This window comes from Amphiura filiformis, chromosome 9 (assembly GCF_039555335.1).
Source record: "Amphiura filiformis chromosome 9, Afil_fr2py, whole genome shotgun sequence".
Lineage (NCBI taxonomy): Eukaryota > Metazoa > Echinodermata > Ophiuroidea > Amphilepidida > Amphiuridae > Amphiura > Amphiura filiformis.
In genome coordinates, this window is record NC_092636.1 from 32333268 (window position 1) to 32360734 (window position 27467).

Consider the following 27467-nt stretch of genomic DNA (forward strand, 5'->3'; position numbering starts at 1 on the left):
TCATAATCATTTCACCTGTTTGCAGTCCAGGTGCAGTTGGCGACAGAAGGGTTATTTCCATCACCATTTGGCTATTCAAATTGAAATCCATACCCCCTGTGGAAGACACAACCTTAATCTCCCACACAGGGAGTGTGAATTGCCAATGGGGTTACCTGAATTGCAACCCATGTATATGGGAGATTAAGGTAGCGTCTTCTATAGAGGCATTACATGTAGGGGGTGTATGAATTTCAACTGGAATAGCCCATTTGGTGTCTAGTGATAGAGAAAGGGATTTTAATGGAGATATTTTGGGTGCAAGAATGCATTCTACCAGCTTCCCTGGTTCTGGTATGCCTATTGCCTGCTGTACTCTAAAAATATACAGAACTTTATTTTAAATTTCAGTTTCCATTATAAATACTGACATTGATTCATTCTTATTTTTGTTCAGTTTGGACAGTACTCTTACCTCCTACCCTGTATCTATAGACGAATCCGATGAGCCACATTCCTCCCTCACTGCCGGCCACAGCTGGGGGCCATCCATCCATTTTACGTGACGCCATGTATCATAGGCGTGCAGCGTTTACTGTTCCAGTGACACGGCGCAAGTGCTATGCGGTCCAATGCGCTCGGGGCTTCATGCATGTAACTGTAAATCTATCGCCTATGCAACTGAGCATAGACCCTAGAAACTGAGGTATCAAATCCCCAATATTTGGCGAGGAAATAGAATATATATTCATTATCATAACATATCCGAACTGGAAATGCATGGATTTAGAGCGTAAAATTTCAGGATGGTAATGAGAAAATTTGATCTATTATATGATACCAAAAACTCATCAACAGTGAGAAAATTTTGGTGGATGAGGCTGTCAATTGGGTTACTGACCTTTAACCCTTTTTACATGGAATAACCTCTTCTTCTATTCCCTTTGCAGACTGGAGATGGAGACAATTAGAGCATCAGAACAATACGGACAGTAAATCGCTTCGATTGCCATCGGTCTTACATTACATGCCTCATGTCGCAGCTAAGGAAAACAGTCTTAAACCGGCATTTCACTTGTCACAGAATGTTTCAGGAGGTAAGATTGTTTCTATATTTTATTTTATACATTTTGTAACTACAACTTGCCCAATGACGCTAGATTAATTTTAGGCCTACAGAATTAAGGAGAACCAGGACACCTTATACTGCCACAGAGGGGTGAGAGAGGGGGCAGGGGAGAGAGGGGGAGGGAGGGGAGAGAGGGGATGGAGTGAGAGGGGGAGGGACAGAGGGAGGGGAGGGGAGGGGTAGTGTAGGGGGAGAGAGAGAGAGAGAGAGAGCACCGGGAAAAAATATATTCATTAACATTTCCAAATTTAAGAGGAAGTGATAATCGTACATAGAAATGAGCAATGATGGAATCCAGTTGATGTCCAATTAGAATTTCATTTATAGACATGACAGACCAAGGCCCAATTTCATAAACACTTGCAATATATAGTCATCTTCAGTGTTCAAACCTTTTACTGATATCCAAAATTGAAAAACAATGTTATAGTGTATTCTTTGAAAGGTTTTAGCACTTAACAATTACGTGTTTCATGTCATAGCGGAAGGAACTGTTATAAGGCTAGTGTGTTTCTTTCTGTACCATCAATTAAGCCTTTTATGGTTCCATTAACATTTCAGTGGGCTATTCCATTTAAAATCCACTCTCCCCTGTGGAAGATTTTGGAAATATCTTCCACAGGGAGAATATAATTTCAAATGGAATGAACACATTAGGCAGCTCCATTTGAAACTCATTCTCCCTCTGTAGACAACAATTCAGTTTGAATCTTTTGCAGAGGGTGTATGGAATTCAAATGGAGCTGTCTAATGTGTTCAATCCATTTGAAATTCATAGACTTCCTGTTGAAAATATTTCCAAAATCTCCTGCAGGGGGAGTGTGGATTTTAAATGGAATAGTCCAATTATGCTCATCTGTCAGGACACAGTTCTGTAACCCTAATATGTTTGTACATTCATAGAATGACCTTTGAATGTTTTGGGTACAAAAACTCATTCCCCACAATTTGAGGTCAAATTATGAGCAATGGTAGTTTGTGAGGGTTATCAAACTATGCTGTGTAAATGAGACCATTTTGACGACTGCTATGGAATGTGTAGTTAAATGGGAGAAAATGATAAGAAAAGACCTTTCACATTGGACTAGTTATTGCTCTCCGTGCTAGCCACATACTTCAACCATAGACCCTGGAAGATCTTCCAGGGTCTATGCTTCAACATTAGAAATTTAAGTTTTGAGATGTTTTCTCAAAATATAAAAAGCTATCGTAAGAACCACTGAACCAATACTAGGCTTGTTTGTACTCATTTTAATGTATTTTTCATGCTGGTTCCAAATATGGTCATGAAAATTTATAATTCTGAAATTTTTTAATTTAAAAAAAATTTGAAACTTGTCATCTGCAGTCAACATCTGCACGGAGAGAGCTAGGTTGTTGGTATGTGAGCATGTATTTGCATCAATAGGAGGATGTTATTCTTTGGTCTCAGACATTAAGTATGCATTAAATTTTGTCTAGTCCGATTAAAATTCTATGCCATACATAATTGCATCAAGCCTTCAACGTTTCTGTATTACACCGATAAGCTTACTTGATTCTACTATATCATGACTACCTCAGCACCACTTCCAAAATGGCGGTTGATAGAAGTTCAGTGTCATAGTAGGAGGTTGCAGTATCTTTTTTTTCATGAATTTGTTTTCCAGAAGCTCATTTTGACATGAGAATTATTCCCCTTTTTCATGCTTTATAAAATATAATACAAACTACCTTAGCACCACTTCCAAAATGGCTGTCGATAAGAAGTTAGGTGTCATAGTAAGAGGTTGCAGTATCTTTTTTTCATGAATTTGTTTCCCCGAAGCTCGTTTTGACATGAGAATTACAGGTGCTAAGAAACCTAAATGCTCCTGAGTGGAATCTTAGACTGTAGAGACAATTTCTAGGGTCTATGGTAGAGACAACTAGGATATTGTATGCATGCATGCATACATACTGTTCGTAGTTAGAACATCATGATGCTGTTGGCAATTTGACTGCTCAGTGCCAGAAGTTGGTAAGTACAGTAGCTGCCCTGTGAACATTTGGCAATTTGCAGTATATTGTACTCATACTACACATGGCAGCTATTGCACTTACCCACTTCTGGCATCGAGCAGTTGAATTGTGCATGCATATCAATGATTCTCATACAGTGTGAATAAATAACATTGCAATGTGGGAGAAATTCATCTTTGATTTACAGTGGTATGCATTTCAACTACATTTTGTGTACACTTGGATAAAACCGATTGGAAATTTTATTTGAAGAGAAACAATATGTGAGCTGTCAGAGTTGAAAAGAGATAGACACATGTAGGAACAACAACCCCAGTTGGCAAATGCACATAATAAAGACAAAACATGCACTTCACACACCCCATGTTGTATATTACCCAACTGTGGAGTTTCACACACCAAACACACCCCCTTACCATGGAGATTCACACACACATATCTGTACACTATTGACTTAAGGTCCGTTCATACTATACCGCAATTGCTTTACGCTTTGCGCTGCAGTACTGCATTGTACTGCAAAATACTGCATTGCGGTATCGCAGTTAAGTTACATACATTTTAACCTGGTTGTGGTGAGATACGGCAAAATGTAATCAATATACCCACTGCACCACAAAGAAATTGCGACGTAGTAAGAACGGACCTCTACTGTGGAGCTGGAGAAACCTTAAAATCCAGTGTCATATCACAAAATAAGGGTGTTGTACCCCCCATTCTATTGTGCAAAGACACTGGATTTTAAGGTTTCTCCAGCTCCACAGTTATTATAAAGCTTCACAGTTGGTATGTGTATAGTGGCGTACCGTGGCCGCCCCAACCCCGGGGGGCTGAAGAAAATTCAATTTTGCCGCCCCTTTCAACAGCCCGAAAAGGTTTTTTTTCTCGGTCGTTTGAAAAAGTGAAGAGCAAAAAAAAAAAAAAAAAGGGTTTCAGGCGCTAGCGCCCTAAAAGCAGCACATTTTGATGTATAGTACCATTTTTTCAATTTTTTTTATGCTTTATCAAATTTTTCCGCCTTTTTATTTACTAATTCTTTTGCCGCCCCTTTGTTTTTGCCGCCCTGTTTTTGCCGCCCTTCTTCTTCCGCTGCCCCTTCATTTTTGCCGCCCCCTGCTTTTACCACGGGGGGCTGGCGCCCCCAAAGCCCCCCACCCCAAATACACGCATGGTGTACATGCACACCTCATATTTTTGAAAAGTAAAGATTGACCGGCCGTACAATGTACACCCTTTATTCTTGTTACTCATTCTAAGTTGAATGAAAAAACATCCCTGGTGTGTAATTATGTAGTGTATCCATATTATTTACACATAATGAATATAAGCATAAGCTGAACTGTGTGTCACATGCACGTACACACCCCCACCAACATCATGACACATATTCAGGATATATACATGTGTACATTATAAGATGTACTGGTTCTGAATTTAAACATCACTTGCGGAAAATGAACCTGCCTAATGCCTCTCTTCTTTAAAAGTGTTAAAATTAGATGTGAGAATTGAGCTTGGCACCTCTTCCTTCATTACTTGTGTTCAGGAGCAGACAACCATGAAAGAGAGATGTATGGTTCATCTCCTAAGGCTAAAAATAAAACGTTTTAGTCAATAGAATCGTTCATTTGCCCGCAAGAGTAACAGATCCGCTTTATTTCAGGATAGGCATTGTTACAAACACTGCTATCAACATACTCGCTGTACATGACATTTAATATCAATCAATAGTTGTCCCAAGGTTTTTTTAGTGTGTCTGGCCGTACTCTCTGGAACCAGTTACCGCTTGCCAGGAGATGATTCTCCCTCAGCTGAAACTTGCAAAAGGGGTATCAGGAGCAAATTTGAGGACACTAAATTAAAGGTGGAAAAGCTAGCACATATATGGATGCTTTTGGGTATTTAATGTGTTTTTAGGATTTACAATTTTACATGTTTTTGGTGAAGTTCTTTCAACTTAGCACCATGGTACCAACATAGTGACCTCTAGAGCATATATTATTTGCCAAATGTTGTTTTCAGAGTTGCAGTATCATTACTGATAATTACTGTACTTGCAATATTCCAGCAGTGCAGTGGGACGGAAATAAACCTTCATTTCCATTGTGCTATCTTCAGTAGACAGCACCATACATATAGATTTGTATACCTCAAGCTTGGGATACAATACTCCTCTTTTTTAAGATGATAAGTTGGGGTTTGATCAAAATATTCTTTTGAAGGTCAAACACTACCAGATGCCATCCTTTATTGATTTTATTTCTGATTATGCAAACACAACTACCTACCGACTATGAGCTTCATATCTGTCACAATATTGTTAGTTTTGGGTGCCACCAAATGTTTTTAAAATTTTATTAACAGCACTCAAGTGTGTTCAGTATGTCTTTAATATCATGCTTATGAATAGGTGATTGTTGTTATTGCTGCTCAGAGTGAAGAGAGGAAAGGTGTACTTAAGTTATTCCCCTGTGAACGCACTACGAAGCAAGCTTCATGAGAAAAATGATTCCTGTTTTAATATCATCCTGCTGTCTGCACACTTTGATACCAGATGAAATTGATCTACTAGTAATCATTTTACAGAAATCATCGATCATTCGCAGCGTAATCATGTGGTTTTAAACTTATGACAGGCATTTTGTGCTGTATAGTGCATTCTTTTTTATCAATAATACATCAAACTTGTGGTGTATACTTGGTGTAGGAAATTCACGAGTAAGACTAGTGTAAAGACTCCACTGAGGAATTAAGCAGTTCACAGAATAACATTTTATAACCCTTCGATAGAAGATTTCTGTGCTAGGCTAATCCTAGTTGAAGCAAAGATGGTTGAAGAATACATCAAACTTACAGCATACTTTTTAAATTGCAACAGCAAACTTTGGATTCAAATTTTTTTTTTTAAGCATATAAACTTTGATGCCATATCTCGAAATGTTTCGAAATATCATTTGTGTACCAAAATATTCATGATAGAGTGAACACAATTCTAGAGAGAATGAACATTTTGTGGGTCTGATCATTTTTTCAATGATGCTTAAATTAATAATGGTATTAACTTACAAAGTGACAAGAGTTTAACACTCATAACAATAGATTAGAAAAAATGTCTGTATTTTTATACTGTGATGAACCATACAGTGTATTCAAATTGGAGTCAATGGCCCACTACAAAAGTATTACAGATGTATTTCCCATGCTACTCACAATCCTCACACAGAGCAGATAATTCTCTGTAGATTTACTCTTGTAAATATAGCTATTCCAATTCATTCAAATAATGTTTAATTTGTGGTGATCCCTTAGGATTCAAACTAAAAGCAGATACATAATGTATCTGTTAATCATACTATTGAATAGATTTTATGCATGATGTAAATAATTTAAGTGAAATTGTGTGATCTGCTTTCACAAAATGAGTGTTAAGTTATTGGTAGTTTCGAGACCTGACTCAGCAGAGTTGATGTGTTCCTTATTTGATATACAAGGCTACAAGCCAGAAGTATGTCCTTTTCTATTTTTGCCCCCACCCCCAAAATTAACACAAACTTGTACAGTACACCACTTTGCATGTTTGAGCAATATCAACATATTGATTTTAATAATTGAACATAGTCTACTGTTTTTCTAAGGAAATAGATTTTTAAGCATTGTCTTCAACTGATCTGTAGAATGTCTTTTTTAAATTTTTACAATTTGAAATAACTGTTAAAAACATCTTTCTTCACTTAAAATGCATAGTATTAGTAGACTATTTAGCAGCATGCCATAGCAAATCGATCTGATACAGCATTGAGCAGCAGGCCAACTTGCCATTTTTCACAAATTGTGATCAATTCTAGCATGTGATCATTCAGACAAGCGTAATGTCTGTAGTATAATGGTGTGAATGTGAATAGTGGGGTGACTATGAGGATATGTTTGATATCCAGGTAATCACCTGACAGTGATAAAGCATTGAGGTGCGGTATGTACTAGCACTAGACTCCACAACATGCTCATCTATCAGGGTACAGTTCTTTAACCCCAATTCATCTGTACACTCATTGAATGACCTTTGAAAATTTGGGTACAAAAACTCATACTCTGCAACTTGAGGTCAAATTTTGCACTATGATTGTTTAACTGAGGTTATTGAACTATGCTATTGTGCTGAGGCTATTGTGGTCCATAGTGTAGTAGAAACCTCTATGGATGAAGAAAGGAGGCACATAAGGGAGAGAGAAAACTGGGAAGAGGATATGATGAAGGGGCGAGACAGAAGGGACAAGAGCAGGGCTGTCAACTCTCACGCATTGAGCGCGAGTCTCACGCATTCAGTCAATTTCTCACTGTCTCACGCCAAGGTAGTATAATCTCATGCCTAGGTAGTAAATTTCACGCAAAGAGCCATAAAATGAGTAAAGTCTCAGGCATCGTAAAAATATTGTTGTCCGTTTTCCTTAATACTGTATCTATTTACTGATTTGTTGAGCCAAAGTACAGTCAATCAGGTGGTGGCAGCAGGAATATAACTCTAATATTCTTGTACACTCCCCCACCACCTCACCACACCACCCCACCCCAGGCAAGCAGGTGACAACAGGGAGAGATTAGAGATACCAACATCTTCATAGCAAAGGTACAGCGAGCACTACTTGTATTACTTTGAACTCTAATATTCTTGTACACTCTATACGGTACCCCTCCCTCCCCCCATTGTACCCCAAGTCAGAACAAAAAATCACAGAAAGCCCATTATTTTTAGCCAAAATGCCAAATTTTAGGCATCTTTTCTGTCCCTCATTTCACCCCCTCCTCTTTTCGCTGGAACAAAATCCTGGTGTTGCCACTGTATATCATATGATATGATACAGCATATCTTACATAGAATTCTTAATTATAGGGTAAAACAGCGATTGATATTGTTTTGGAAGACATACAAAATATGTGCTTGTTATATTGCCAGACCAAGGGAAGGAATATTGCCGTTTTCTTGTTGTAGCCAAAAAAGTTTTCTGTGCAAAGTTCAACATGGAATAGAATACCTGACCAAGAATTAGGATGCACAGTTGACAGTGCATGCTCTTCCATACCGATAATGACATTTGCCCCGGGACTATAACCCTGGCGTAGAGTGGTGAATTTGTTCTTCTTATTTTGTAGAGGACTTATAATTCTTGTAATCGATTTGTAGTTGTGACGATGCATAATTTGGATGCTACTGCAGGAAGCTGTTCCTCCTCGGGTATAACTGGAGGGGAGGGGATTACATGTAAAAGTGGTGTCGTAAAATTGATGGTTGGGAGAGGGAGATGCTAGCCAGATGCATTGGATCAATAGTTGCTGTTGGCCTTTGGTTGTAAAAACTGTGGATGATTTTGGCAAGTTAATTTCCTGGGTTATTGAGAAGTTGTAGGGCGATATGTGACGTGATCAAGTAAGACTACTTGTTCATCACTAAAATTGCTTTTCAGATGTACATGTACAGATGATTAAAGGAATAGTGTCAAACAAGAATATCAAATTCAAACCGTACAATAGATGACTTATTTTTTGATAGTATTACAAAATTATGTGTTTCAATAGATGAAGGGGTGGACTAACTGGTCTTTAAAAATAGAGGAGAAAAGTGGCATCGTACATAAAACCCACTTCAGAGCTCTTCAGATACAATTAAAATGGGCGATTTTGACTCTTATTTGCACAATTTTCTAATGTGGAGGCTCAAGCTTCCCCCAGAATGGCCAGCATGACACAATATGAGTTGAACATTTGACTAAGTGATGCGAGCCTAACTATTTTTGAGCAGAAACCCCTTTTCAGGTTGTATTTTCTAGTTAATTTGTGAGAGTAAACACACATTTCGGCACACAGATATGTACACATGTTACACCTGTTATGTGTGAGAGTGAATAGATGAACCCATTTAGTTCTCACCTGCTTAGGGTTTACTCTGAATAAACTGACCCTTTTAATAGTGAGTGCCTCTCACTGTGGACCACAATGGCCTCATCCCAATGACATAGTTCAATAACCTCAATTAAACAATTGGAGTGCAAAATTTGGCCTCAAGTTTCAGAGTATGAGTTTTTGCAGGTGGTGGGTGCCATGCATTCTCTAAATTCAGTAAATTTCCATCACAACCGTGTAATTGAATGGGATTATTTTGAAATTTTAAAATGCTTGAAATATCACAAACAAATAGGCCTATGTTAATAAATAATATAAATACAAGCTAAAACCGTTGGGGTTCGATAATGAACCCCACAAAACTAACCGAGTGTATGGAAAGTGCCATACGGCCGAGTGATTTTGCCGGCTCTCTCCGACCATCATGTCATTCGCCGCCTGAGTTTTTGTACCCAAATTTTTAAAGGTCATTCAATGAATGTGCAAATATATTGGGGTTAAAGAACTGTGCCTTGATAGATGAGCATGTTGTAGATCCTAGTGTCTGTCCTAGCAGGAATGGTAAGGTATAATTTTGGGATCATTTTGTGATGCCATGTAGATTTCCACAATGTATAATATTCTATGTTATCAGAGAAGCTGCAGTTGTGGTCTTTTAAGTCATCAAAAAGAATAGCATGACTATTTGTCACCAATTTATTTACTTTTAATAGTACCACATATTGCCCACACCAAGTTCGGTCTATGAAAATGAATATTGAATTATGCTGATTAATATTTTAAACAACTAGCTATGATATTCTGTACTATGTGGACTTTACACCTGGGACTTTAACTCCGTATTTTGATGATCAATACTTACATTGTGATCTGTTAAGTTTGACCCAGAATTGAACTTTTATTGATTCTTTAGGGGATGATTTGTAAGGGCAAGGTACAAACACGATGTGCTTTTTTCCCTTTTAGCCTTGTTATTTTTTTTTTTTTTGGGTAAAAGGTAATTATTTGTGTCAAAAGTAGCTAACAATGAAAAAATCCACCCCTCATTTTAGATTCTAGAGCACGTTGGCGAAAAAAAAAATTGGGTCAAAAATCCAGCAAGAAATATTTCAAACGGTACATTCACACGTTAGAACCCCACTGTTCTAAAAATCTTGGCTTCGACACTGCTGCAAACAACCAAACTAGCCATATATTGAAGTAAACTGCTCCAAAAAAGAAACTTACCAGGTAAGAAATTTGTCTGTCAAATTCAAACGACAAATTGTGTTACACTAAATGGGATATGAGTGGAAGCAGTGTTAATTGACGCTAATTTTACACCTCATTTGTTGCAAACGGATGAGTATTTTTGAAGTTATGCTTATTTAACCGAACCTATCCACTGGAATGAAAGTTGCACTCATACCACTTGAGATGGTTGGCAGTATACAGGTGTAATCAGTGCTCTCCTCTTCTTCTTTGCATGACTAACTTTCCTTTCATGTGTCTGTTTATTGTGTGAATTCATTGGGGCGGACCTGCAACTTTCAAATTTGATAGTAGGCTTGTTCAAATGAGCATAACTTCAAAAGTTTTGATCTGTTTACGACAAATGAGGTGTCAAACTCACGTAAATGTACACCGCTTCCACTCATATGCTATTCAGTATAATACGATTTGTCGTTTGAACTTGACAGACGAATTTCTTACCTGGTAAGTTACTTTTTGGGACCAGTTTATATATACCCCATGCATACAATAATAGAAATGACTAGACTACAACGAAAGAAATGCAGCATGAAATGATCCAATATCGTCTGACCAGGAATAGCAGGTTGCCTGCTTGTCAGGTTCGCCAGTCTGCTCGTCCTTGCCCGTAATTTTTGGTGCATGAAGGTGTCACATCTATGGATATGTGTAGATGACCACATGTGCAATGTTATGACTCTACAATAGTACAATGTTCCTTAAAATTGACAATTAAAGGACTTGATTCTATAAATAGAATCACATATATTGTACGAGTGTATTCTTCAATTCTTTATGTTTGTTTTGACCATTAATTATAAATATAATAAAAGGTGGACAGTTGCACTTGAGATGTACAACAATTTCTTGTAGATTAATTCCTTTAGCAAAATATTGTCAAATTTGAATTATGTTGTGGTATACCAGAACAAATTTTTACAACAGTGGTCTATGAAGTAGTGTAATACACATAATCATGCAAACTCACAAACACAAAATCAGAATCAACTCAAATTTGGGGAATAAGCTTTTTTGTACATATCTACTAAAAATGTCATAAGCAGAGGATGTTTATAGGATTACAAAATAGTCCTTTACTGACAACCCGAGATGTATAAAAAATTTCTTGCAGATTAATTTTTTAGGGTAAAAATATCGTCAAAAAATTACAACAGTGGCTTATGGAATAGTGTAATGCACATACATGTAATCATGCAAAACTCACAAATCGGAATCAACTGAAATTTTGGGAATAAGCTTTTTTTGTAGATAGCGACTAAATATGTCATAAAAAGAGGATGTTAGGATCACAAAATAGTCCTTTAATGAAAACCTCTTATATTTGCACTGCCCAATGTTGAAGTACAAATATGGAACATAACTGAACATATTGAAATTACTCCAAATTGGTTTCAGTACTATTGTTTTTTATACAAATTTTGGTATATTTGATGTTTAGTAGCACATTGTAAAGAAAAATCTATGAAAATAATAGCAGCATGCTAATGTTCCTTTTCCCCTGTAGAAACCATGCATCTAATAGAACAAAAACCATATGACCCATTTTGTAATAGCTATGTACCCTACAGTAATAGATGATACATGCGAAAACAAGCATTGGGCAACCTAAGTGTTTTTATGTTTCATACATGTTTAATGTTACAAAAGGGAATAACAAAGAAAATGGAAGGATCGGAAACAGCTGCTAAAAGGTTTACAAAGTGAGGTAAATAGAAGGTTTTTGGTTTTACATTAGCTGAAATGTTCTTTTGTCAATAACAATGAGTATTGACTTTGATACAAAGACCTTCGTAATCTATGCTTGTGTATATAGAGTTCCAAACTGTATAGGCTTCCCTGTAATTTCTCTTGCTGTAGATAATGTAAATGCATTGTCGTAAAACACAGACAACAATGGGAAAATTTGACATTTTGTGCATTTCCCGCTGGTGTGTGGATGTGTGTATCCTATGTGACTCCCAGTGGCATAGATTTCTTTTTGACATTGGAGGGGGGATGGGGTTGGAAAAATTTCTTGGAAGTATAGTGAATCCAGCACCTTTTGGGGACAGAGTAAGTTTATAGTACAAATGCACGTGAACTTTTGCCATATTGAAGGTAAACTGATGAAATATTGTGCAAAAGTTGAATAAATTTATGTGAAGCATGCAAAAATTTGCAATTTGGGGGATAAAATGGCCAAATATGAGGTTAATTTGGTCAGAAACCCACATACAGGCATCAACATTGGGGGATGATTGTATGGACCACTACCCCCTGGCAAAATATTGGGGGAATTTATTCCCCCACCTCCCCAGGATATATACGCCTATTGTGACTTCTAAGATTCTTTCTGATGGACTGTACATTGGAGTATATATAAAGATATTTTCCTGTGAGTTTAGTTTCACAAATGTTTTTGAACATTATACATACATTAAAAGGAAAGAGACGGGGAGATAGAGAGCAAGGGAGGAAGAGAGAGCACTGAGAGATGCGGGCTATGATAAAAGCACATGGATATTGGGCTTGGCATGAGCACTCATTAAAGAATATATCACAAGGATCTACAACATGCTCATCTATCAGGGCACAGTGTTTTTTAACCCCAATACATTTGTATATGTATTGAATGACCTCTGAAAATTTCGGTACAAAAACTCATACCCTGCAACTTGATTGTTTAATTGAGGTTATTGAACTATGCAATTGGAATGAGGCTATTGTGGTCCATAGCGTATAACTGTCATTTCCATATCTGTCCTTGTTCCTGATGAACACTTAAGCCTAGACAACAAAGTCTAATAGCCTCTGTGAAAGGGTGAAAATCTGAATCACAAGATAAATTCTTGTGTTTTTGTTGTTGTCTTACGACACGTTGGTGAACAATCGTAAAGGTTTGTTCATACTTCACTGCATTGCAGCAAATCGGCTGTAAAATTTTGTTACTTCCGCTGCAATCCCGAAAATTACTAGAGTCAAACCAGGTCTATGCATGCAGTGGCTTGCAATAAAAAATATTGTAAAATCCATGCACTGTACCTCAACACAACTGCAGTAAAGCAATGTTCAGTATATATATGGAAAGTGGCATATTTGCACCCATGATGCCATCAAAGAGGTATTAAGGATCGTTGATGTTAGGATTTAAAAAAAATTGATATATTGGCCACTCAATATTGATTAATTGATTTTCCCTCTAATGTTACTCATATCTTCTAATTCATCCATAAATTTATATGGTAACAGAATGTATCATGCCATTTGGACTCACAAATGCACCAGCCATCTTCCAGTGACTTATGGAGTGCTATGCCATTTGGACTCACAAATGCACCAGCCACCTTCCAGTGACTTATGGAGTGCCATGCCATTTGGACTCACAAATGCACCAGCCACCTTCCAGTGACTTATGGAGTGCTATGCCATTTGGACTCACAAATGCACCAGCCACCTTCCAGTGACTTCTGGAGTGCTATGCCATTTGGACTCACAAATGCACCAGCCACCTTCCAGTGACTTATGGAGTGTTATGCCATTTGGACTCACAAATGCACCAGCCACCTTACAGTGACTTATGGAGTGCTATGCCATTTGGAATCACAAATGCACCAGCCATCTTCCAGTGACTTCTGGAGTGTTATGCCATTTGGACTCACAAATGCACCAGCCATCTTCCAGTGACTTATGGAGTGCTATGCCATTTGGACTCACAAATGCACCAGCCACCTTACAGTGACTTATGGAGTGCTATGCCATTTGGAATCACAAATGCACCAGCCACCTTCCAGCGACTTATGGAGTGCTATGCCATTTGGACTCACAAATGCACCAGCTACCTTCCAGTGACTTATGGAGTGCTTTGCCATTTGGACTCACAAATGCACCAGCCACCTTCCACTGACTTATGGAGTGCTATGCTATTTGGACTCACAAATGCACCAGCTACCTTCCAGTGACTTATGGAGTGCTATGCCATTTGGACTCACAAATGCACCAGCCACCTTCCACTGACTTATGGAGTGCTATGCTATTTGGACTCACAAATGCACCAGCTACCTTCCAGTGTGACTTATGGAGTGCTATGCCATTTGGACTCACAAATGCACCAGCCACCTTCCAGTGACTTACAAATGTGCCTTCCAGCATCTAAATGGAGTTCAATTTCAGTCCTTTTCCCCTGATTTTTCAATGCTATTTTTTTCATTATCGGCAACTTTGATATATTGATTTACTCTCGAAATATCGGCAATATCGATATTATTGGATAGTCGTTTATTGATTATTAATATTATTGATATATCGCATCAGTCTGAAAATTGTATACAAGGTAAATCAAACCTACTATAGCAGATTCAACCCCATTGTGGGGTTTTTTTTCAAACAAATTCGGGCTACCAGGCATATCACGCTAAAGACGAGGTACAGATGATTGACCTGCAGCTTGGATATGTTGGAATAACATCCCATGATGGGTTCAATTGGCTATGATATTAGCATATTTTAACACATTATTCATTTTGATATTGTCAGCAGTTTTGGTTGCACATGATCAATTGAATACCTGAGTGGAAGAAGGGCCCAACTCCATCAAAACTGTTTTTGAGATATTAAGAAAAAACTTAATATTTGGAAAAGTTTTATAGGCAGAGTGTTTTCATCTTCAGAGGACCTTTAATACATGAATATACAAATATTACATACAATCAAAATTATATATGATGTTTCCATGGCAACGGTACAGGTCTTAATACGACCTGGAGTTGGGCCCTTCTTCCACTTATATACTGCAAGTAAGCAGATGTGTTAAAAATAGCTACAGAAATTTGGTAATTATCCATTGATTGCCCATGTAGAAGCATGTAATATGTTAGCAAGAAAATTTATTGTAGTGAAAAGCAGATTTCATGGAAGAACAAAATTCCCAATATTTGTGGAAGAAGGGCCCAACTCCATGGAGTTGGGCCTTTCTTCCATGAAAACCATGATTAAGTGTACTTGAAAGACTATTTAGAGAGTGGATTTTGGCTCATCTTTCACACACAAGGAAGAACAGTCTGCTGGCAATAAAATGCTGGGTCTAACTCATTTTGTAAAAAATGGAGTTGGGCCCTTCTTCCACTCAGGTATTCAATTGCTTCATGATTATGTTTCCACCATGTGTGTTGCTATACAGAGCTATTCCCTTCAGTGCAGCGTAGCATAGTGTTGCAGCAGAGCACATTAAATCTTGTACAATTTTTAAAACGTACTGCAACAAAAAACAGCTTAGTGACTTTTGCCAGATCTGCAATGCAGCACTGAACTGTAGATGCAGTAAAGTATAAACAAGGCTGACATGACTGTAAGAAGCGTCTGGTCTGATATTTGTGTTATAAAATATCAATGAGCCATGAAGTTTTGTCTGTGACTCAGACTCTATGTCCAGTTATGTCAGAATGGTTCATTTTTAGTGACGGATCTTTTAACAGATTACTTCTGAAGTACAGGTCTACATTAATAACTTTGCTTTTGTACTTTGGTTTCATCTTTTAAGGTGGCATGCAGGATCATTCCTGTGGGAAAAGTGGGAAATTTTAGACATTGTTTTGTATTGTATCTTTAAAAGTAATGATGATAAGTACATAAAAGTAATCAAGGAATCCAGCTAGCATGGGAGATTTGTGCAAAAATAAGCAAATTTGCCAATTTTTTTTGTCCACCATAACAACTTACAATGTACTCGAAATAGACAAATTGACACAAAACTATAATGAAAGACAGAGATGAAAAGACTAGTTTGCATCTGAAATTCTGACAACTATACAGAAAATGTCGTGACTGTGCAGGTCGGCAACCAATCACGGCAGGCCTTTGCCCTGACGTCGGACGCGAACTAGTCTTTTATCTCAGTCTTTTATTTAGTAACGGTTTCCTCAATTTTTTGAATTTCTTCCGTTTTATAAATATACCTTTATATATCCAAATTTTGGTGAAAATTGAAGAAAAAAAGTCAAATTTTGATCCCTTTCACCCATATTTTTTTTTAAATTGAAGAAAAAATTCAAAAATTTATACCAATTAGACTGATTATTTTTATTGCCCATGCTTTTGTTCTGTGCTAGTATATAGTGTAGGTCATGTTCTCTCTTTTGCCACACAGTTCGTGGAACTGGTTTTGTGGGTATGTTGTGTGTAATGTGACATTAAATTATAGGTTGAAACACTAATATACTTTGGTCAGGAAGGAAATTAGCAGCTAGCAGGATCTGGGATGTGATTAATCCCTTTTTTCTACATATTAAAGCCATAATGTACGATTTCCATCAGATTTTCATTTTGTTATTCTTTACTTGAAATACAGGAAAGTTTTCTGTCCGAAATAACAAGTGACAGACACCCCATTGGCTATTGTGGATGCTTAACACCAAGTTCTATGGGTGACTTAATGTGAGAATTATCATGACATTATGTCAAAATTGACTTGTCGACCTGACAAACACAACAAATTTGGCTGATTTCATTTAGGTGTAAGTTGGGACATTATGCAAACATTACAAATATGCCAAAAAATTAAGTTTAAACAAGTTGAATCAGTTACATACAATCAGGCAATATGGTAAGTACAACTTCAGTAGCAGATTAAAAAGAAAATACATGTTTAAAAGTTCAAAAATTCCCAACCCGTGTATACTCCTGTGTGTACTTAACAAAATAAGTAAATATTTGAAGTCCATACAAAAATCAAATTTCCATTCAATACAACATGTCCTGTGTGTGAAATATTTGAAGAAAAAAGTTTCCAAACTGTCATTTCATTTGACTATGAAATTAATAATAAAAGGACTGGTACTAGACTGCATGAAATAGTACTATACTGTGTCTTGTTTCAAGTTGAGTTTAACGCCATGTTGGAGGCTTATACACACATGTAGATAGAAGGGCGATTTGTCCGTATTCTGGTGACACTGATACAATCTGCCATTGTAAAATCCAACATGGCGTTACTCTAACTTGAAACGAGACAGACTATAATAGACACTTTGCTCATCTGTAAGAACTAAGTTAACTCTATTGAATCATAGACTCTGTCTTCAGAGTCTATGATTGAATATGTTGTGTACAAAAACTTGTATGGATATTTGGCAGGAATAAAAGCCTGGTTTTGATAAGAACCAAAGGTTCTCACAAGAGCCCTTTGCGAGAACCTAAACAGGTTCATGCAATTGATTGCGAATTTGAACCCCTGCAAAAACTCATATTCCTTAACTTGAAGTCAAACTTTGTTGTACAATGGTGGTGAATGTACTGTGCCATTTTGACTTGTAACATGGAGACTTGACTTGAATATATCGTGGATGGGCCTGGGAGCTACAATGTATGGATGCCATTAGTTGAGATGTGCTCTTGCACCAACTTTTGATGAAGTGTGACTTGGCATGTGATTTCAAGAAAGGTTGTGTGGCAGGCCTTGTTTTAGGGCTATAATATCAGGATATTCTGGCTTCCTTTTAAAGCAAATTGTCTGCTTTTATTTTAGCATACTTGGAAGTTTAACTGAAATATTCCAATAAAAGGTAGTACTGGTGTATGGTTTTGGTAGTCCAGGGAAGGGGTCAGGTGGAGGAGGGGGGGGGGGGGGGAATGAAAAAAGTTGAAGCTAATACCTCACACACCATTATTTTAGTAATTGTTGATACTGTTATATTATATACATGAAATAGCATTTTCTTGAGTGGTTTTGACTTTACATTATTCTTAGGAAAAGTTTTTAAATTGTGTTACATAATCTTGAATGGGAGAAGGGGGCAGCTCTTGTCCTAATTGGGGAGGGATGAGTTTCTAATGATGCTGTATGTTCATCTTTCAGCAGCTACTGATTCAATTTTGGTGTAAAGGTTCAACCAAAATATTGCGCTGACAATGTGGGAATTAATTATATGCGAGGGAGGGTCATAATTGACCATTGTGACTTAATTTTTATGACCGCATCCTAATACAATGATGACACTAAGCCATTCTTAAAACTGACAACCCCAATTTTTCCAATTGAAATTTGACTTGAAATTCATATTCAGCATGAAATGGACCATGCATCTTAACAAACTGTCATATGTTAGTGTCTCATCGTGAGACCAGTCAAGCGTTACAATTATGACTTGAGGCCATGTGCAAGGTGCTATTTCCTCAACATTGTCATCTCTAGAGTCTGTACCTATGATAATCCATGCATGTGTGGCTGGCATTCATCCCCTTCCTTCTCATGGATTATACATTACCCTCAAGGGACCACTCATAAGAATAATGAGATGAACTTGAAAAGACATGTTTGTGGAATGTGATGAGTGGATGGCCAGGTAATTGTTGCTCAGATGCAAGAAATAAATGAACTGTTCCATTTGATATCCATACACCCCTTACATAGGCTAAAAAAAAGATTGTTTGCTTGTCATCCACCGACCGACCCTAATCTAAAAACATGAACAAAGTGGTATACAGTAGAGAAATATCACAATTCACAACTAGTTGGACAATTTATTAGCTAATTAAAGGCATACAGTCATATTTTGGCTATGACCTTTAAAAAAATATTAAAAAAGATAATCCCGACCGACCGACCGACCTAATTCTGAAAAAGTTGTGGAAGTCAAACAAACAATCCTTTTTTTACCTTATAGAAGATTATGACGTTAAAGGAGTATTTTGTGATTTAGCTTCCTCTTTTTGTGAAATTTAAGTTGATTCTGATTTTACGTTATCGAATTATGCATGATTATGTTTATCAGGCCCCTTGCAATCAATCTTGAGTTTCCCGTCACATAATTACTAAAAACAAGTGAGGTAACTTTTCATTAAATTCATTATTCATAATTTTTGTGACTTTTATTATATGACCAAACGCAAGTGTAAAATGCATTATTATTTACCGCTCCTGCACTCAGAGATGGATGTTTATCCCAAGTGAGATTTAAAAGTATACTAAAAAGAGGCTGCAAGTTGGATGTTTTGATTTTGATTTTTCCATTAAACATGCACAAATATTCATAATTTTTTTTGCAAATATCATTTTTATTGTTATTTTTGGAAAATCACAATAATGAATTCAAGTGAGGGTCAGAAAATGATGTGAGGGCGGGTGACAGGAAACTCATTATTGACTTTCATTGGCCTTACACGGCTCCATAGACAATGTGTTGTAATTTTGTTGAACTGGTGTACCAGAATGTAATTCAAATTTCACGATATTTTTGCTAAACAAATTAATCTGCAAAATTTGTACATATTATGTAGCCAGAGGTTTCCAGTGGTATAAAAATCTCAGCTTTTTTTTAGAAAAGTGGAAGGATGATGTTGTGGATCACAAAATGCCCTTTTAAGATAGAAGCTTACAAAAACATCCCTAAACCAGTACACTGTGTGAGGATAGAAGTAAGAGCATATTAATCATTCATATCAGGAAACATAACTCACTGCATGGTAATACTAGTCAAAAAACATTGTAGGGTAGATACAGGCTCTCCAGTCAAACAGGTTGAGAGCATGCATAAATCAATTTAATTGGATCGTGAAAAAATGTAATTCTGGGAATATTGCGTTGCTTTGTCGCAAGTCATACTGTTGTGCTTATAATATAAACAGCTTGTAAAACATGAAGAATTTTGTGCAGAAAGCGATTTCATCTGAGGCAAAAATGTTATGTCAAACATATGATGTTAGAAAAGCTAATTAGAGCAAATTATCATTGAGTTACAGTCATTATATAGGGCATTGTTTTGGAGTGCAAATTCAATCATCCTGGGGATAATGCACAAATCAATTAGTAGTCCCGGCCCCCAGGGGCCGGGATAGCGGGACCTACCCAGGGACCTACCGGGATGTAACAGCTCAATGTGTCTCAAGTGCGGGATGTAGCGGGCGTGTACGGGATGTAATTCCTCTCAAACAGGCGGGATCTACCCCGGAGTGTACCGGGACGTAATAGAAGAGTACTCACAACTGTGCCGGGTCGTATGCGGGGGATTGAAACACTAGCCTGTTCTAGCGATTTACCCGGGGAATACACATTTCTCAATAATTTTGTTTTGAGCTCGTGAAATACAGGCGATCGCTATTTGGTTAATTTCCTATCAAAATAGAGCACCAATTCACGTGGTTTTGTTTTTCAGACAGTGGCAGACAAGCAGACAACACAGCCAGGGTGGCCATAGTATAATAGTAGGCCTACAATTTTTCCGTATTTCGTACGGAAATGGTCAAGAATACGGGAGTAGGGATAATGGATTTTTGTCCTAAAGTATGTTTTTCAAAAAGTTTGATATGCATTAAAACTATTAAAGGCTATTCAGAGATTTTTACTGCTCGTATTTGGCGAAATACAGACCTACACTGTCCCCCAGTCCCGCATTCCATGCAAAGTTTTTTAAAAAACGGGATGTGCCATATTTCCGTCATTAATGAAAAATATTAATGTGCATGCACGATCTGAAAACAATGTCGGAAACCGATCTTATAGGCCTAATCTTTTGCACAAATAGAGCTATAATACATGTTATAATGAAAAATATTAATGTGCATGCACAATTTCATTGCTATACAGACAATTTAACTAGTGTTAAAAATATTTTCATCATCAACGATAGACGCAATGCGGTGCGAAGAACCATGGCGATCGGCAAGTTGATGATGTTCTTGCTCGACGCAATCACGAGATTGAGAGCCTGTCCCGGCCCCTTAGGGACGGGGAGTATCTTGAGGACTTGAACATGGTGCCCGGGACTAGGGGCGGGGACTTGGCCGGGATGTACCCGGGATGTACATCGAAATAGTGCCCGCCCTGCAGGGACTAAGCCGGGACTGTAACATGTTTGTAACAGTTTCCAAAATTACATCCCCGGGTAGGTCCCCGCTATCCCCGGCCCCTGGGGGGCAGGGACTGCAATTGATTTGTGCATAAGAATGACAAAGATGCTGTTAAGGCCTAATATAAACTGCCTTAATCTATCAAGATGTAGAATTTTGTGCAGAATGTGATGTCATTTAAGGCGAAAATGTTATGTCAAACATATGGTTCTAAAAAAGCTAATTAGAGAAAATTATCATTGAGTAACAATCATTATCATGAGGCATTTTTTTGTGGGGGATTGCAAGTTCAATCATGGTGGGGATAAGAATGACAAAGACGTTATTAAGGCCTAATATAAACAGCCTTTATCTGTAAAAGATGTAGAATTTTGTGTGGAAAATGATGTCATCTATAAAGGTGAAAATGTTATGTCAAACATATGATGTTAGAAAAGCTAATTAGAGCAAATTATCATTATATAGGGCAATTTTTGGAGTGCAAGTTCAATCATCGTGGGGATAAGAATGACAAAGATGCTGTTAAGGTTGATGAATGATGGTGATGATTTGAATGTGAAATTAAATTTATATGACATAACACCTGGAGGATGTTATTTCATGTGCTGTGTGCACGGGCAGAATGCATACTTTTAATCAAATGTTGTATTATATTAGGTACGCTATTACCCCAGGGCTGTTAATTTTGTTAATCTTGTCAAATATCCACTCTCTGCATCCACTAGACATTAGCCACGTCCAGATGCGGTTCTCGAGCAAAAATGTGGGGAAATCTGCTATGTGAATGCTCTCGAGGATTCCAATCCCTAAGTTTGCCCCCAAATTTATCCCGAAATCTTAGGGGATTTCAAGATTTCACCCAAGTGATGCTCCAGTGGTCCTCAATTGCTACTGCTGTGTGAACGATACATTTTGTGATTCTCAAGCGCTGAGCATAACCTATGACCTTGTATTAATTATATTTAATACGGCTCAATTTGGCATGCCACTAAAGTTTGTTCGGCTTATAAGCAGCGTTCAAAATTTTGGTTGTCCGTTCGCCCGGGACAACTAAACAAGTCGCCGGACAACCAAGAATACTGATTCGGCGGTGGACAACCATAAATATGTAGCCTTTGTCACCGTTGTAGGCCTACAGACAACCAAAACTTGAGACGGACAACCAGAAATTGTAATCTGGTTGTCCGTGGGACAATCATTTATTTTTCCTTAATTCGAACACTGCTTATAAGGCGGAAATTATTCGGCTTTTGTTACTGCGCGCGTCAATAAAGTCCCAACTCATGCTCACGTAAATTCACATAAGCTGCGCCAGTCACGCATTACGCAACGCACAGCTAGCGTAAGGATTGCGCCCAACTGTGTGCATGCCATTCTATATCAATGCACGGTGTTAAGAGTCTTATTTTTCCGAACAAACTTTAAATGGGTCACAGAAAACTTCCAGTTGCAATTCCAGAGCTGACATCATCAGGCATTGAATAACTCGACAAGGATTTCAGGCTGTAATTGAGTTGTGTGGACATGCACTCTGCGATTGACATCGGAATCGCAATTCTCAAGCATGCCAATCCTTGAGAATTCTATGACAGTCTGATCATAACTATTCATAATTGGGGGTTTGGTAGGAGTAGATAGTATCTACTCCCTGAAGCATCTGTCATCATTCAAACAATGAGCGTGTCATTTTTTATCAAAATTTATGTTAGGGACTTTATGGACTGTCATGCATGCATGTCGAGAAAAGTAGTGCACCACTGGATTATTTTGCTGAGTACACGCACACCTCATTTTGTCTGTCAAGTACCAGCAGACCTCATTTTGCAGAGTACCCGCAAATCTCATTTTGCAGGGTATCCTCAAACCTCATTTTGTCTGTCAAGTACCAGCAGACCTCATTTTGCAGAGTACCCGCAAATCTCATTTTGCAGGATATCCTCAAACCTCATTTTGTCAAGTACCACAAACCTCATTTTGCAGAGTACTCACAACCCTCATTTTGCAGAGTACCCGCAAATCTCATTTTGCAGGGTATCCTCAAACCTCATTTTGTTAAGTACTGCAAACCTCATTTTGCAGAGTACTCACAAATCTCATTTTGCAGAGTACTCACAAACCTCATTTTGCAGGGTATCCTCAAACCTCATTTTGTTAAGTACTGCAAACTTCATTTTGCAGAGTATTCACAAATCTCATTTTGCAGAGTACTCACAAACCTCATTTTGCAGAGTACGATAAACCTCATTTCTAAAAGTACTACAAACCTCATTTTGCTGATTACCTGCCAACCTCATTTTGCAAGCAGGTGTGCATTTTTCCGTTTGCAATATTCACAAGCTGAAGTAATAATGCTTTCAAAGAATTCATTTTGTTACTCATGAGAAGCAATTCAATATGGGAGATCTCCTGTGGGAACATATGAATATGTAGAATCCACCTTCTCCGAAGTACATGCAGATTCTGTGATTAAACTTTCATGCTGTAAAGATTAAGGGTGTACCAAATTTATTACCTCATTCAAAAAATAACATGCTTAAATGGAAGTGAGTTTTGAAGAATCATCAGTTACCATGGTTACAAGATATCTTGTCACTGCGATATAAAAAGCATCCTTCATGTTCTATGAGCATCCCATATTTCAATTTAGTCATAGTGAATTGACTTGATAAATGAAACTCAATCGGTCACAGTCAATGAATGCATTTCTGATGATATCTATTCTCTGTTTTGGGAATTGCCTGACCTGTTTTACTATTTATTGTATTCTTCAAATGGAACATTATTATAAATGTATAATGTTACACAGTTTACTTCTTTGAAGCATGAAGTAATCGCAAGCTCTAAGTTCCCCAAAGACTATTTAAAGATCGAAAAGTGTTTTATGAAATTAAAAATTTATAAAAGATATTGGTAGCTTGTTTTGTTATGCACATGATCCAATTAACAACTTGATCACAATAACTGATTAAGTAAGAATGATGTAGTTTGCAAAGTTGCACTCTGGTCCATTAACCCTAATACTGAACACTGCCTTTTGCCATCGGAAGTTAAAGAAGAAACAAAAAAGGAGAAAAGATGAACAAAGAAGTCACTTGGTACTCCCGGGATTCAAACCTAAAACCCCTCATGTGCCAAGCACATGATCACCAACTGGTAACCATAGGGGTTGCGCTGACCCGGCCAGCTATTCCCTGAGCATATGGTCGCATGTCATAAGTTGGGTATGCAAAAAGGGTGGAGGGATTACATTTTTCGGAAAATTGCGTTACAAATTTGATTGGCTTTCCGTAACCCCATAGCCTACAGCAGTGGTTTATACCTCATTTTAAGCCTAATTTTATACTCTTTCAGTCTACTGAAGCATATAATTATACATTATTCAATAAAAAAATCACATCAGTTGAAACGAAAAATGCCAGGGGTGGAGGAGCAGGCGGATGTGGAGCAGGCAGATGCGGGAGTGTGCAATATAGGGCCTATGTGAAAATTCACATGTCAGCATGTCAAAACTACTGGTTACTTTTTCAAATCTTGTGAGGGTATGATGTATTGACAGCTTTGAATGTTGAATTTGTACAACTAAAACAATTACTGACTACTTAAGGTGGTACTACACCCCCTGATAAATTTTTGACTAATTTTGCATTTTTCTCAAAAAGTAACTACACACTGGTAACAAAAGTTATGTATATTATAGGGTAAGGACTCCAATTACTTCACTGAAATTTCAGTGATTCAAGACAAGGGGTTCATTATATATGTTAAGAAATGAGGTACATTCTAGCAGTACCTCTTTTCTTATCATAAATAACATACCGCTTGTCTTGAGTCACTGGAATTCAAGTGTAGTAACTGGATTCCTTACCCCTATAATATACATAACTTTTGTTACCAGTGTGTTATTATATTTTGAGAAAAATGCAAAAATAGTCACAAATTTATCAACAGGTGTAGCGCCACCTTAAAGGGTTATATGTTCCATTTTTGTAATTTTTGATGAAATCCTAGTTGAATTTTAGTATTTTTAGCAACATGCTAATGTACATTTCTCTTCTTGATATTCATTTCCTCAATAATAGAATAACCGTCTCACTAATTACTCGTAAAAAGGTCATTGACCTTCACAATGTAATTAACATACGTACAATTATTTTAAATAGTTCATTTGAAGCATTAATGTATTGAGAACATATCCTCCAAATCTGATGACATTCTTGCATAAAATAAAAAATTTACAGTCATTTATGTAATTGAGGTCCGATTTGAGAAAAATGCATTTGAAAATTGAGATTTACATAGACACCTGTGTATTAATTAATTCGTAATTAAGCATTATCTCATAAATTAAGCATGTGTTATGATTAAAAATGGTGTTAATTATTAGAGGTTGTCAATATATACAACATATCAAAAAATACATTTTTTGTCATTTTTGACCATGTAATGGAAATTGTACCCAACTTATGACATGCGACCATATAGCACTTAGGGGGGTTGCATCGTCGCATCATGTGGGATTTACGCATGCGCAGTGGTTATCATTATGGTATTTTGTGGTGTTTATGGGTGTTAGGGTTAAACTCTCACAAAGCAGAATGTATCTAAAGTTTAGAATAAAATCAACAACTTTTTGATTTATTTTAAAAGTCTTAGCTTAATTTGTGTACGCATTATACTAAATTAGGGGTTCATTCATATATTTCTATGACTAAACGGTTGTTTATGCGCGTGAATTCCTTCGTTTTCCCTACCCACGATCGCACATCCGGGCCACCGGGCATTAACATTGCTTACAATGCCTGGCTCTCGACAATCACACACTGTTATGTAGCGTGTATGTCTGAACCTTTAGTTTTAGCCCTTATCAAGGTAGCTCTACTTCAGGATAAATAGGTCCTATAGTAGGACTAGTTCAAGGCTTCTTTGTGCTTACCTCTTTCAACTACAGGGTGATTTAAAATGAACTGTACCCAACTTCACCCAATTTGTTTTATATATTTGCGGAGATTGTACATATCATAAAACTATCATAGGAAGCAGTGATAACTGTTCTGTAGTAGAAATTTTGAATTTTGATAATAAGTGGTTTTAGTCAGAAGATATCGCATTTTCCAGTTATCATCCCATTTTTAGACCAACACACGGAACTAAGTTTATCCGTGTTCTGTACCGCAGTAACAAAATGCAACTACCATGACTACGTACATGTACAGCAAAACCAAGACAAATGCTATTTCGCATTATTAATATTAAATCAATAATATTGATATTCAACTACAATGTCAGGTTTGTAAAGATTACATGTTAAATAATACATGTAGAACACAGGACCCGTTGACTTGAAATTGTAGAGGGAAATTTGAATTCAAATAGAAATGGTGCTGGTGCAATATCCATACACTCGTAATTGAGCCCTGTTTTTCACCAATAATGGGAAACATAGCCTAATACCCTATTACAGCTTGCAATATAAAATTATTTAAATGTCGGTAAGTATTTAATTTTAATTGTATTTATTTATCAATTCATCTTATTTTCATTTTTATATACACATGCGCAGTTTATGTTGAACTGAACATGTCTGAGGGCAGTTGAGTGAGCAAAATGCTGTAGAACAGATAGTTTGAATAAAATACTCATCCGTGTGCAACATTCTTTTTGATGTGTTTTCTAAGAATGTACTTTTCTTCAAAACCATTAGAGGTACAGACATGATTTTTCACCAATAATAGGAAACATACAATCCTGTTGCAGCTTCCAAACACAAATTATTTAAATGTGGGTAAGTATTTAATTTTAATTTTTGAAGTTGGGTACAGTTCATTTTAAATCACCCTGTAGTCTTTATTTGTTTATTTTTAAAAGGCATTTGAGTTTATGTTGAACTGAACATGTCTGAGGGCAGTTGAGTGAGCAAAATGCTGTAGAACAGATAGTTTGAATAAAATACTCATCCGTGTGCAACATTCTTTTTGATGTGTTTTCTAAGAATGTACTTTTCTTCAAAACCATTAGAGGTACAGACATGATTTTTTCACCAATAATAGGAAACATACAATCCTGTTGCAGCTTCCAAACACAAATTATTTAAATGTGGGTAAGTATTTAATTTTAATTTTTGAAGTTGGGTACAGTTCATTTTAAATCACCCTGTAGTCTTTATTTGTTTATTTTTAAAAGGCATTTGAAATTAAACCATGAAATAAAATGAGGAATACAATAAGAAAACCCTGTGAAATCTTTAATATTTTTTGTGGGAGAGAGGCAATGAATGGGTCTGGAAGTGTGGCTGTCAGGAATGCTCAGATTTGATTGGAATTACTACATTATTATGCGCGACTGAATTAAATATTCAAAATCCAAAAACAGCCCGCAGGAAGAACATAGAATCATT

General features: G+C 37.0%; 1 protein-coding gene across 1 annotated transcript in view; it reads left to right on the forward strand.

The window, feature by feature from the left end:
- Positions 1-27467, forward strand: part of LOC140160884 (alpha-1,3-mannosyl-glycoprotein 4-beta-N-acetylglucosaminyltransferase B-like) — a 142415-nt gene that overhangs the window by 14292 nt on the left and 100656 nt on the right. The window contains 1 exon segment of the mRNA XM_072184216.1: positions 930-1076. Coding sequence (XP_072040317.1) covers positions 930-1076 — 147 coding nt within the window.